Here is a 13,942-nt window from a genome sequence, read left to right as displayed (position 1 = left end):
ACAAAGAATTTTTAACCAAAGGCGTCTCTGCTATGGTGGTGGCTGCGGCCACCAAGAAGGAGTTAGCTGATCCTTCAGTGCCTGTTCATCCTCCTAACAAGGAGTCTAGGTCGATGGACAGGTACGGGAAGCGGATGTTCTCGTCAGTGACCTTTACCATGCGATCGTTGAATTACCGGTGTCATTTCACTCTTCTTCAGAGGGATTTGCTCAAGGAAGCGAGCGAAATGTTAAAGGACCCAACAGCTGCGGGTTTTCAGGATTGAATGAACTCTCAACTGGCAACCCTTAATTCTATAACTAACTCCTCCATGCGCCTCCTTTCATATGCGGCTGATGGAGCAAGTAGAGCGGCAGGTACAGGTGTAGCCTTGCGTCTGCACGCCTGGATGTGGCTATGTAACTTTGCGGACCCTTTCAAGGCGTCCTTCACTAATTCCCCCTTTGATGGATCATCCCTCTTTGGTCCTCAAGTGAAGGAAACCCTGACTAGGTGCGAGACTGATGGCAAAACTCTCTCTGCCGTCTGAGTCCATTTTTCTACTCCTCCTAGGCCTTACCCCAAAGGCCAGAAAGGGGGAAAGATGTGGTTCCGCAAACAATCTCAGGGAGATTTGCCTGATGCACAGAGTCGATTCCCCTCTAGAGGCAGAGGGGGGAACAATAATGGTAGACGCCATCCTAGAGGCAGAGGGGGCCCGCAGATTCAGGGCAGTCGAGAATCCCTTTCCGACCAGCCCTTTCAGCATCCCTGAGGTGTTGCCCGACTGTCCACCTTCGGAGGCAGTCGAGGGAAGATTATCGCTGTACCCAGAAGCCTGGCTATCCCTAACTCAAGACAAGTGGGTACAGTCTGTTATTTCCGAAGGCAACAGAATCCCATTCCTTTTCATTCCGAAGCAATCCAAAAAATCCCTTTCAGACGTTCCACCCAGTCAAAGGGAGCAAGCAGCATTAGAAATTTCAAAGCTGCTTGCAAAAAGAGCCATTCAACCAGTTCCAGCAGACCAAACAGGATCCGGAATCTACTCCAAATTCTTTTTAGTTCCAAAGAAAACAGTGGACTGGAGACCCATTTTGGATCTCAGCAACTTGAACAGGTTTGTCAAGAAAACAAAATTCCGGATGGTCATGCTGCAGTCCATTCTACCCCTTTTGGGGCAGGACAACTGGATGTGCTCGATAGATCTCCAGGACGCGTACTATCACATCAGAATGAGTCGACGCTCCAGGAGATTCCTCCGCTTCAGGCTGGGAACCAGTCCTTTCCAATTCAGAGCCCTGCCCTTTGCTCTCACTACAGTCCCCCGAGTGTTTACCTAATGCATGGCAGTGGTAGCCTCTCATCTGAGACGACAAGGATTCCAGGTGTTTCCTTATTTAGACGACTGGCTCCTTACAGCCCCCACCAAGCATCTTTTACTTCTCGCCAGAGACTACACCTTTCGCAAATGTCAGGCACTAGGCGTTTCAATAAATTACGAAATGTCTGTCTTGTCGCCTTGTCGTGTTATTACCTTTATAGGCGCAAATCTAGACACAGTCAACATGTCAGCCAGACTCACATAGCAGAGAATAGCAGACATACACAGACAGGTCTCTCTTGTCTTGCAGAGCAACAAAGTCAAAGCCAGATTGATCCTGAAAGTCTTAGGGATTATGGCGGCGGCCATCCCTCTTCTACCATTAGCTCGCTTCCATATGAGAATTTTACAATGGATGCTCTTCACACAATGGTCTTTCCAACGACTTCCAGTGTCCCATCCTATTCGGATAACTCAATCGTGCAAGATTCATCTCTCTTGGTGGATCACATCTCCTCAGCTCCACCTAGGGAGACCTTTCGTCCCTTCCCCTCCGGTTGCTACAGTGACAACGGACGCCTCCCTGATCGGGTGGGGGGGGCATTACCAGGGCAGGACAGTCCAAGGCATGTGGCAACCTTTCGAGTGCCACTTGCACATAAATGTCCTAGAGAGGAGAGCAGTGCTTCTAGTGTTGCAAGCCTTACAAGACTCTCTTCCCAAGGGAACTATAGCAATTCAGACAGACAACATGTCTGTAGTGTGGTACATCAACAAACAAGGCGGAACCAGATCTTACCCCCTATGTCGAGAGGCACTCAGACTGTGGCAATGGGCGATTTCTTCTCAGCGGTTTCTGTTAGCAACGCGCGCATTCCCGGGAAGTCCAATGTGATTGCAGACAAATTGAGCAGAGCTATTCTCATGCCTCATGAGTGGTCTCTGAAGAATTCAGTGTTGGATAAAGTTTTTCGAAAGTGGGGCCGGCCTTGCTGCGACGTTTTTGCTACTCCCCAAAACAGCAAGTGTGACGATTTTTTCTCCCTCTTTCCCCAACCAGGCCACCCCAGCAGAGACGCTCTAGTACACGATTGGCCCCGGGGACTTCTGTATGCTTTTCCTCCCTTCCCACTGATATCTCAGCTAATACAGAAAGCCATCGCTCAGAAAGCTTCCATGATCCTTATTGCCCCTTACTGGCCTCGACAGGTTTGGTTCCTGTTTCTCCACCGTTATCTGTTGGAGCAACCTTGGCATCTGGACCCAGTTCCAGACCTCTTGACCCATCAGTCGGGTCAGTTGCACCACTCCCTTCCTTCTCTGAACCTCACAGCATGGTTCCTCCAATTCCAACTCTAGCCAGGCTTCCTCTGATATCTCGCTCAGAGATATTTTGATAGCCTCCCATAAATCTTCCACTCGGAAGATTTATCATAACAAGTGGAAACGTTTTTCCTATTGGGCGCAGTCAAAGAATATACATTCATAGGTTCATAGTAGGCTATCTGCCCTAGGGCATTTATAAGCCTAGCCCAGATTTTTTTGGCTTGCGCCACCCCATTAGATTGAAGGATATTATGCCCATTATTTTGCTGTGCCTTTGTCAAGCAGTGACACTGATGTAATCCCTGGGGTATACCTGCGGTCCCCATCCATTGGTCAAGATTTCTCTTGAACAAGACCAGCGAGGTGCTTCGCCTCACATGTACCGGGATTTTGTTCCACAGCATAGGGAGCCTCTGGGTGATGAATCTGTCCCTCCAGCACGTCCTATTTATGGCCGTGTCAAGGTTTAAGTCTCGTGCTCTTGTGGATCTGATGGACTTAGATTTTTTTGAGGTGAAGCATGTTCATTAATTCCGGGTTGGACATGGCCTTGTAAGTCAGGCACAGGTCACCTCTGAGCAGGCGATAAGCGACTGAGTAGAGCTGGAGCTTCTTCAGTCGGGCAGCATAGGACATATTTTTGAGACCCTTTATCCTTTTGGTGAGGAACTTTTGGGGCCTTTCCAGTTGCTGCAGGTGTCGGGTCAGATGCATTCCAAATGGGGCGTTCTACTCAATCATCGGTCTGATGAGTGATGAGTACAGGGGGATGATGACTTCCCTTGACCTAGATGTGAAACCCTTCATGATCAGGTGGGCAATGTAGAAGGTCTTTCTAACTACTTTGGCTTCGTGGGTGTCAAATGAAAGGTCACTATCCACCTGAGTCCCCAGGTCCCTGATAACTTCTTCTCTGCTTAGTGGATTGCCACCTATATGGTAGCTAGGGGTAACCTTGTTTTTCCCAAAGGGTATGACTATGCATTTTTTAGCGTTTAACTTTAGGCTGTGGCTTTGGCACCAGTTTGCTGCTTCCATTCAATCAGTTCTAGACTTTCTAGCCGAACTTTTCCACTCAGGTTCTTCTCCGTCTACCATCAGAGTTCAATTGGCAGCAATATCGAACTTTCGTGTTGGAGTCTGAGTCCTCCATTATGTCTCTCAAACTCTGCAAAGCCTTTTTAAAGGGAGTTTTTCTCCTCAAACCACCAATCAGGGATGATCCTCCTCAATGGGATCTCAACTTGGTTCTGGCGTCCTTAATTCTTCCCCCCTTTGAACCTGCGGCTTCATGTTCAATAAAATTACTATCTTGGAAAACACTCCTTTTAGTAGCTATCACTTCAGCTAGAAGAGTCTCTGAACTCCATGCTCTGTGTAGTCAACCCCCTTATCTGGTGTTTCATAAGGATAGGGTGTCCTTACGTACTATCCCGTCCTTTTTGCCCAAGGTAGCTTCACTGGCAAATTTGAATCAAACCATTGAGCTTCCTGTCTTCTTCCCTAATTATTCTAATAGGTCAGAACAAAAGTTACACTGTTTAGATGTTCATCGCCAACTTAGGTACTATTTAGACAGGACCAAACAATTCAGGAAGTCTGATCAACTTTTTGTTTCTTATGCAGAAGGTAGAATGGGCCTTTCAGTTTTTAAGGTATCTCTCTCTAGATGGCTTACTTCATTGATTACCCTTGTGTATGAGATCAGACATCAACAGTTGCCATCCAAACCCAGGGCTCATTCAACTAGAGCTTTAGCCACTTCTATAGCTTTCCAAGATAGGCTGCCTATTGATTCGATTTGTTCTGCAGCTACTTGGGCTTCTCCCCATACCTTCATTTCTCATTACAAGTTGGACTTGGCCTCTAGAGACCGAGCCAACTTTGGTTCCACTGTACTCAAGAGTCTGTTCCGATAGGCCACCCGGGACAAGGTGCTAGGGACACGGTCCCATCCAGCAAGAATGAAGGCGAGATAGACAACTTAACATTTAGAAGTTATGTACCTACCATAACGTTCCATGTTAGTTGTCTTCTTCTCGCCTTCTTTCTTGCATCCCACCCTCCTTCCCCCTAGCCAGGACAGACCTAGAGGAGTTTTCTTTTGTTCCTTTTATGGAATTTACTTGCTGGGCTTAGCTTTCAAACGTGATCTGAGGAGTTGCCGCCTAGCATTGTGGGATATAGGGGAGCCTCGAGCCGGTGGAACTAGCTCTCGAGCTTTTAGAGTGGCCGAGTCGGAGCCGAGGATCGGTTCCGACCCCATCCAGCAAGAAAGAAGGCGAGAAGAAGACAACTAACATGGAACGTTATGGTAGGTACATAACTTCTAATTATACTATTTTATAATTTTATTATGATTAAGGTTAATATTTTTCTTTTTTAGGTCATGGTGACGAAAACCATCCTTTCTTGAACAATGTTTCTGATGCAAAAGGGAATGAGCTTTGTGATAAAAATTTGGCCTTGTATGAGGTAAGCTTTGTTTAAATATCTTTGTTCTCATTGCATTGAGGAGTTAAACCCATTTCTTAACAGTAGCCCATAACATAACTTGTTTTGTTATAGCAGGACAAGCCCTAAAAGAGCCAGGCTGGGGGTGAAGGCAGTCTTGCTTGTTTCCTGGCTGACATCCGGGCAAGTGTGTAGTTGCTTGCTGCTGTATGGCTAATAGTGACTCTCAGTTATACAGAGGTGTGCCATATTTCCAGGGAGCTGGTATGTGTTGTTTGGAATATATCTGGCCTGTGTGAGAAGCATTCTCAGATGATTATCATTCCCACTGCCTCTGTGGCATTTTGAGTTATTTACCAAGGTAACCAAGAATTGGCCAGCTTTCATACTTATTACTAGAAATGTTATTGTTTAATGTAATACTTTTATCCAGTGCTGTCAATTTATTATTCTGGCTGGTGTTCTCTCCCCTGACTTGATCCTTCTCTTGTGCTCCACATCAAATCTAAATCTAAAAATAAGAAACAAAATAAAAATATATCTCCGCGTATGGTTATTGATTCTGTCAGGGCCACTGAACTTTAATAGATGATGCCATCAATGTGGCAGAAGTAACATGCATAATCAGAGTTTCTGGGATTCCTTTTCAGACAAACCCTCCGAGTGCTTCAGTGCTTCTGAAAGGCAGCCTGACATTTGCTCTCTGGAGGCTGACGTGATGGGGGCTGGGGGTGGCATTTGTCTGTGCACTAAAAAGCTTGGCTGTCTATCACAAAAGACTCTTGGTTGAAGAGAATTGCATCCTGAGGTTATATCGTACCATTTTCCAAAATTCTCTTGCCAGAATGAAGAGTCCTCATGTTCTACCCAGTCAGAGGAAGATGGCAACATTAGAAATAGTAAAAGCTGCTCAGAAAGTCATCCAGACGGTGCCCCTAAAACAGACAGGATCCAGAATTTAATCATGGTTCTTGTCTGTGCAAACGATGACAGGGGACTTGAGACCCATGCTGGATCTCAGCCAGTTAAACCAATATGTCACATATAAAAGGTTCCTGATGGTTACGGTTCAGTCCATTTTGTTTCTTCTGTGAAAAGGGCAGTTGGATGTGCTTGAGGTATCTTCAGGATGCTTACTTTCATAATGTGAGTGAATGGACACTGCAGGAGATATCTGAGCTTCTGGCTGGGAGCCAGTCATTGCCAGTGTGTAGCACTGCCCTTTGGCCTCACCGCAGTCCCCAGGATGTTCACCATATGTTTGCTGGTGATAGCCACTCGCGTGAGACTGCAAGGATAGAGTGTTTCTGTACCTAGACGACTGGCTACTAACGTCCCTATCCAGGCATCTACTTCTATAGGCAAGGTACTTCTTTCTCCAGTTGCATCTTCATCTAGATATCACAGTCAATTATAGCAAGTCTCATCTCACACCCACACAGAGATTGGAGTTCATAGATGGTCGTCTAAACACAGTGGCACAGCCTCTGTTCTACCTACGTGAATTCAGATCCCAGGTCACAAAAGTTATCGTGCACATCTCTGCCAGCATGTCTAGTCTTACAGGGCTTAGCGTGCATGGCAGCAGCCATCACCCTAGTTCCTTTAGCAAGGTTTCACATACAGGTTCTGCCGTGGATTCTTTTGGTACAGTGGTCTGTTCTACAACAGCATTTATATGCCCCTGTCAAGATCACTGCCTTGCCAAAATTTCTTCTTTGCTGGCTTAGCTCCAATGAAGTTTCTCAAAGTAATTCTTTTGTTTCCCTGCCAGTTGCCATGCTGACTATTGGCGCTTCTTAACTGGGGTTGGGGGGAGCACTTGGGAAGAACACTGTCCCCAGAAGTTGCCAAGATGCACATCAGCGTTCTGGAAATGAGAGCAGACCAGCTAGCATTGCAGGCCTTTCAAGATGTTCTCCCTTCTGGAATGATTGCTGTTTAGATGGACAGTATGTCTGTGGTCTCGTATATTAAACAGGAGAACCGGAGCATACAGGTTGGTGAGCTCTCTTCGTTGCATCATTTTGGCTTCATCAAATTTGATACCTTCCCTCTGGCTTCATCTTCATCTGCCATGGATACTGGATCCCAATCCTGACCTTTCTCATCTGACAGGTGTGACTCATCTGGACATACTAGGCCTCACACTGACTGCATGCTTCCTCCAGTTCCAGTGATTGCTAGACAGCCCAAGCTCTCCACTCCAGTCTATCATATTTTATCTTTTCACAAAGCTTCTTCTAGAAAGATTTACAAAAACAAATGGAAGAGATTTGTGTTCTGGGCAGTTGAGAGATCTTGGACATGTTTTCTGCCCTTATACCAGCTGTACTTAATTTTTTTTTTTTTATCTTAAATTTTCTATGAAGGGTGCTAGCGTTTCTACTGTTAAGGTGCAGTTGGCTGTCATTTCAAACTTTTTTGTAGGTGAAAATGATTCATTATGTTTTGCATAATTTAGAAGAAGGTATCTTGAACTTTTTTACTTGAAACTCCAGTAAAGGATCCTACTCCTCTTTGGGTGTTAACTGTTTTGTTGCAAGCTCTGACCCAACCAGGTCATTAACGTCCTGGGTTGCATTCTAGAATTTTCAAACCGAGGAGAGTACATGCTCCAATCTTTTGAATGTACATAGACAACCTGGATTGTATTGCCACCAAACCACAGATTTCGGAAGACAGACCAGTTTTGTATCTTTCTTACCTAACAGATTGGGCAAGTCAGATGCTAATGTTACACTGGCCAAATGTTTAACCTATTGTATTTCTTTTGTCTGCAGTAAGACAGTTGTGCTTGCCTAAGCATACTAGAGCTCATTCAGTGAGGTCTGTGGCTGTATCTTCAGCCTTTTGGTCAAACGCTTCCATAGATGACATTTGTGCAACTGCCACTAGGTCCAGTGCTCATACCCTTATTGCTCATTACAAATTGGAGTTGATTTGTAGGAATAGAGCTGTTTTTTGACTCCACAGTCCTCTGAAATATCCTTCCATGAGGACCACCCAAGGTTTGAGTAGCTGAGGACTGTGGCCCATCAGTTGAAGAATAAATGGAAATGACATCATCAGATAAAAAACTTGTGTACTCACCATAATGTTACATCTTTGTTGTCCATTTTCATTTTTCCTCAACTTCTGCCCTCCTAACCCCCTTCCCTTTACTGCTGGAGAGACCTGAGGATATCACTTTGTGACCTGTTGTTCCTTGTTTGAACTCAGCACTTTTTCTTATTCTGTACCTTCTTGGCATCTCTCAAGATATTTGTTGACTCCTGTGGGCAGCAAACTTGATCTGAGGTAGGTTAGGCTGGAAGGTATTATCGGTAAAGGGAGGAGCTTGCGAGTTTGGATCAGCGGATTTGGATGAAGTGGCTGAGTCTAATCTGAAACCCATCAGTTGAAGAATAAAAATGGACAACACAGATGTAATGTTATAGTCAGTACATAACTTTACCATTATCAGGACATTTTCTTGCATTTCTGTTTTCTAGATATGGCCTCAGCAAGAGAATTCTTCAGAGTTCTATGCCTCGTGGCATCAATGACCCTGATGACATCACTAGCCAGATTACAACTCAGGAAAATTCAGTGGTACTTGAATTGTTGGACGCAGTACTTTCATCCCTTGAATTTTCCTGTACTGTACAGGGATTTGTGAATCAAAAACAGTGCTGGAACAGTCAACTGTTTATGAATCCAGGACATTTTTCTCCAGACCCTGACTTTAGTCCAGTCCGTCTAGTTGGAATATTCATATTTTGCATGGGGAGCAGTGGCTATGGGAGATAAAGTCCAAGGCTTGTGGGGTCCTCAGGACATACCATAGCACATAAATGTAAAAGAGATGGTGGCAGCGATTTACCACTTAGGGACTATGAGTCCAGTTCTGTCTTGTGATCATAGGCAGCACAACCATGATGTTGGTACCTGAACAAACCAAATGGATACTAGGTCATATATTTGCCAGTTGACACTGATGGTCTTGGAGCTGGCTCTACAGCATTCCCTAGATCTTCAAGCCTCATCCATTCATTAAGAGCAAAACACAGTGGCAGACAGATTAATCAGATTCAGGACGGATCCTCACAAGTGGAAGCCTTATGTAGAGGTCTTCCAGGACTTGACCCAGATATGGGGTACACCTCAAGTAGTTCTGTTCATCTCCTTTCAAAACAGACAACTGAATGTTTTCAAGACGTCTTTGCAGCATGCTTGGAAGGCAGACACTCAGTCATTCCCATGGTTGGGAATGTTTCTATATGCATTTCCACCCTTTCTAATGATTCCCAAGGTACTTTAGAAAATTCAGAAAGAATTAACAAAAATCATTGTATTAATCCTCTTTTAGCCTAGGCAGAGTTGGTTCACCCTTAATGGGACTTGGCCAGTGGCAGTTACCACAAGCTTTCTCACAGACTGCATCTGCTCACACAGCATCAGGGGCAAATGGTACACCCCTACTTTCAACAGTTGCAACTGACAGCCTAGATTCTGTTTTGATACCTTTTAGGCACTTGTTCCATGAGGATGTGCAGCAGGTTTTTAAGGAGGCAAGAAAACCTGCAACTAGAAAATCTTACATTTACAAGAGGCAGAGGTTTTCAAGGTGGTGCCTAGCCAATAGAGCTCCAAAAGGGTTTAGACCCCTCCTTTGTTTTGAATGTTTGTGTGAGCTACTTAGTATCATTTGATAAACCATCTCTATCAAGGTGCATTTTACTGCCATCTCACTTGTGTCTATGGATCCTTCTGTTTTCTCTCTCTTTTTGGTCAAACAATTTCTGAAAGGGATGTTGCATGTGATACCGCTATAAAAGTAAATTCCTCCTCCTTGGTATCCCAGCCTGGTTAGTAAAAAATTGATCTTGCCTACTTTAGTACATGCCTGTCAGGCTGATTTATGGTTCATTACTTGAAAGATTTTTACTCCTTGGTCTGACATCTGCAAGGCAGTGAGCTGCTGACTCTCGTGGTAAGCCAAATGTACCCAATATTTCACAAGGGCAGGGTTTATTCATGCTTAAAGTTGTTTCTGAATTTACATATAATCAAGTCATCAATCTCCACTATTCTAGCCTGATCAAAAAAAGCAAGGGAGAAAAGATTGTTTGTACCTTTGATTCGTACAGGTAGCTCGGGTAGAACTCGACAAAACAAAGCCTTTTAGAAATGCTGAACAGCTGTTTGTCTGCTATTCAGGGTAAGAAAAGTCACCTTGTCTGTAAGCAAACTATTGCACAGTAGTTGTCTTCGGATTTTGTTTTCTGTTGTTCCTTCCATGGTAAGTCTCATCCAGGCAAGGTTAAGGCTCACTCGACTAAGACCTTATTTGCCTATTAGAAAAGGTTGGACTCTACAAGCATTCTAGGGGCAGCACCCTAGTCCTCTGCTCAAAGCTTCACGGAGCACAATAAACTGTATTCCTTTTCAAGGTACGGAGCAGGTTTTTCTAGAACTGTTCTCCAGGGGTTCCTAGATCCTTATTCCTCCACCTCCCAAGTAAGGTAAGCTTTGGGAATTTACCCAAAATACCATTGAGGCAGTGAGAATGAAGTACAGTTGTGCAAGTCCTTCTTACCTGTTATTGTAGCTATTAGAATTCCTCACTGCCACAGTGACAGCACCCTTCCTCAAACATCCCCATATTGTGCATAGTTGAGGTGGGTTTCAACCTCTCTGATTCAATTGTTTTTGCTATATTTGGTTTTCATATGGTATGGATTACTTCTCTCCTCCTTTTGTAGAAGAAAAAAAGACTGAACACACACTTCCTGTGACAGTTGAAGGCATCCCCCTCAGGATTTGCTCAGTCAATTAGCTGTCAATAAGAGAGAGGATGGGGAGTCTGAGCTTCTGAAAGTAGGCTGTTTCTGGGTTTCCAGTGCAGATAACCCAAAATACCACTGAGGCAGTGAGGAACTTGAGCATCTACTGTTACAGGTAAGTAGGACTTTGCTTACAGGGAGGAATTGAGGCTTAAACCCTTGATGTGTAGCATGAGGTTGATTGCTGACACTAGTGGTTCACTCAACTTTTTTCCCCAGGGAAATGATTGGGCTGTAGGGCTGTCACCCCCAGGGAACAAGTGGTTGTACATAGTGGCTAGTGGTCAAGGTTCATTGGTTGGGGGGGGTCTGGTAAATTAATAGTGTATTTGCGGTAATTGTAGTATCTGCGAAGTGTGTGTTGGAGGTGCTGAACTTTTGTCGTCCTGAAACTAGTTGTGGATTTGAAACTGGATGGTAGTAATTTACTGTCCTGTGTTTAGTTCTTTGAATTTATTTAACAATGAGCACTTTGTATGTTAATGAATCAGCAGGTCTTTCATTGAATGGATGAATGCATGTTACTTTTGCATGCAGTTTAATGGCATTTAGCTTCATACGCTGGTATGCTGTACATTTGTCAACAGTTCTTGTCTTATAAGCAGGGATTATTAAAGTTCTAGTTTTAAAAGTTGTAAAGACGTAATGTTCACTCATTCTCTTACCTGCTTAATCACTACAGAATTGTGGGAAACTAATAGTAATGGTTCCAGCCAAGAAAGCAATCGGTCTGCATGAGGATACAGGCCATCACAGAATGTGTACCCACCCTGTGTGTGTGCACCCACACACAGTTTTCCAGTTTTCTGTGAAATGAAACAAATTGCATTTATACATACATATAAATAATGTTGAAAGAAAGGTTTGTAACGGTGAAAGTTTGTAGATATTTGAGTAAATATCTTACCCCGATGTTTGTCCTCAGGTGTTTGGGATGGAACAGGAGACAGATGCATAGTCTTGTTCTGGATACTACCCAGATGTTTTTTTTATACATATTTCCAGCAGCTGTGGTTGAGATGTGGAAGGATTGGATATTGGTGAGGCAGCTACCTCTACCCAAGCTGACATTTTGAGAAAGAGGATACCAATAAACTTAGATGTGTAGGAACTGTGTGCTTCAGTCCTCCAGATGTCCAGGGCCTTTCATAAGTTTACTTAGCAGTGTTTTCCTTGTTATAGAAGGCTAAACAACCTTTCTTCTTTAAATTTCTTGTGTACTGAAAAGATAAGACCATCCCATAGTCAAATTCTGAACGTGGTCGGAGAGCAAAGTGCACTGATGTGGTACTGACTGGGCGAGGATTCCCTTTCATCTGTGTTTTGCCTTGCAGAATTTGTTCTTTAATGCAACATTAAATATGAGTGACCAGTTTAAGTCGAAAACCAAAGTGCTTTCTTCGTGAAAGGGGTGGGAGAAGAGATTATGAATTGGTAAAGATTAGAACACTTAAGCTACTTGCTATTCCTCACATTAACACTAGGTTATGTTTTCTGTGTATAATGTACAACATCTTGCCATTTTTACTGAACAGTTTGCATGTATGACCCTTTGTCTTTTATTTCATATGTATAAATTTATATTTAACTACATTGCTGACCAACATCATCACCCTACTTTAAATTGAAATCCCAATCCCTCAGAGCCCCACGCTCCAGGGATCTAAACCTTATCACAATCAACAAAACATGCTGGAGGGATAGGTTCCTGACCCAGAGACTCCCCATACTCTGGAATAGACTGCCCATACATGTCAAGCAGAGCGCCTCATTGGCCCTCTTCAAAAGGAACCTTGATTGGATGGGAGATGGGAAATTCACCCTGGGGATCATGTCAGTCGCCCTGCTAGACAGGGGCCCAGAGAAGTCAATATTGTGGGAAGAAATATCTAGGGAATTGTTATGGCTAGGCTTGCATAGGCCCTAGGGCCGATAGCCTAGTACCAACCTATGAACAAATGTTTTAAATTGACAAAATTGAAAGTGTTTCATGCATGGGGGGGGGCAAGCACTCTTGCATCCTCCACACCCCTACTAATTTTATATACCAACTCCAAGATAGGGTAGCAGTGTGAAAAGGGCAGAATCATACTCCCCACTATCCAGAAGCCCCCCCCCCAATATATCGAAATGCCAGCATTTTTTGATAAACTAACATTTACATTAAAAAAAAAAAACTAATAAAACATTCAGTGTAACAAACGTTTGACAAAACAGTGATCCCATATATATATGACCATTTGGAACTCTGACATACAGCATTCTGTTAGTTGGTGTCATTGTACAAGTATTTGGCCATTCAGGCCTCTTCTATATCACAGGATTCTGCACTATCTTCTCCACTAGAAATCTATGCCATGGAGACCTCTGACAGTTTCACAGGACATTGTTAACCTTGAATGCAGGAGTTTGTCTTCCTTCGGTACTTGTACTTCTGGACTCAGGCTTATGATTCTTTTGCGTTTTTGTTGTTTTCCAGACCCTTATTCTGTGCTAAAATTTACTGCTTGCTTATGATGTGACATCAATGTAGCAAAAAAGGTCTCTGATATTCGAACTTGACATCCTCGGTTAATCTTTGAGGGATTAATTTTGGTGAGTTCCAAGCAACTTAATTTCTATGTGCTGCTGTTCCTCCATACAGCAACAGCTGTTGGAATGTCATGGAAAACATTTAAATAATACTTGTAGATTATTTGTTAGTTGTTGGTGCCAAGATACTTTCCTGAGTTGCAGGAAGTGTGCATTGTAATGGTTGGGGCAGTCTTTTAGAGCACTAGTTAGGAGTGCTGTCTTCAACCAGCTGATGACATCACCATGTTAGGAATGATGACTTCAGGCAGCTGATGATATCACCCTGTTTGCCATTGTAATGACTACCTGCTTTGTCAGACAGGAGGTTCTGAGAGAAAATGTGGAACTGGAATAGAAGAGAGGATGATCCCAGTTGTAGACCCTTACTGGGGGGAAGGTCCTCCCACAAATAAGTAAGCTGTTGTGGTAAGCCCATGTATGCTATCTCCTACCACA

The 13,942-nt window shown here is 43.8% G+C and overlaps 1 protein-coding gene across 4 annotated transcripts in view; it reads left to right on the top strand.

Annotated features, from left to right (window-relative positions):
* The window catches only part of LOC122810396 (solute carrier family 12 member 4-like), a 2,349,234-nt gene that overhangs the window by 635,440 nt on the left and 1,699,852 nt on the right, over window positions 1-13,942 (top strand). For all 4 annotated transcript variants that reach the window (XM_044081998.1, XM_044081999.1, XM_044082001.1 and 1 more), the window contains exon 2: window positions 5,017-5,105. In XM_044081998.1, the coding sequence (XP_043937933.1) occupies window positions 5,017-5,105 (89 nt within the window). The remainder of the gene's footprint in view (window positions 1-5,016; window positions 5,106-13,942) is intronic.

This window comes from Protopterus annectens, chromosome 8.part1, assembly GCF_019279795.1.
Source record: "Protopterus annectens isolate FY-2018-M chromosome 8.part1, PAN1.0, whole genome shotgun sequence".
In the NCBI taxonomy this organism is placed as follows: domain Eukaryota; kingdom Metazoa; phylum Chordata; order Ceratodontiformes; family Protopteridae; genus Protopterus; species Protopterus annectens.
Note: the sequence above shows the minus strand (reverse complement) of the source record. Positions and strands in the feature narration are given on the sequence as shown.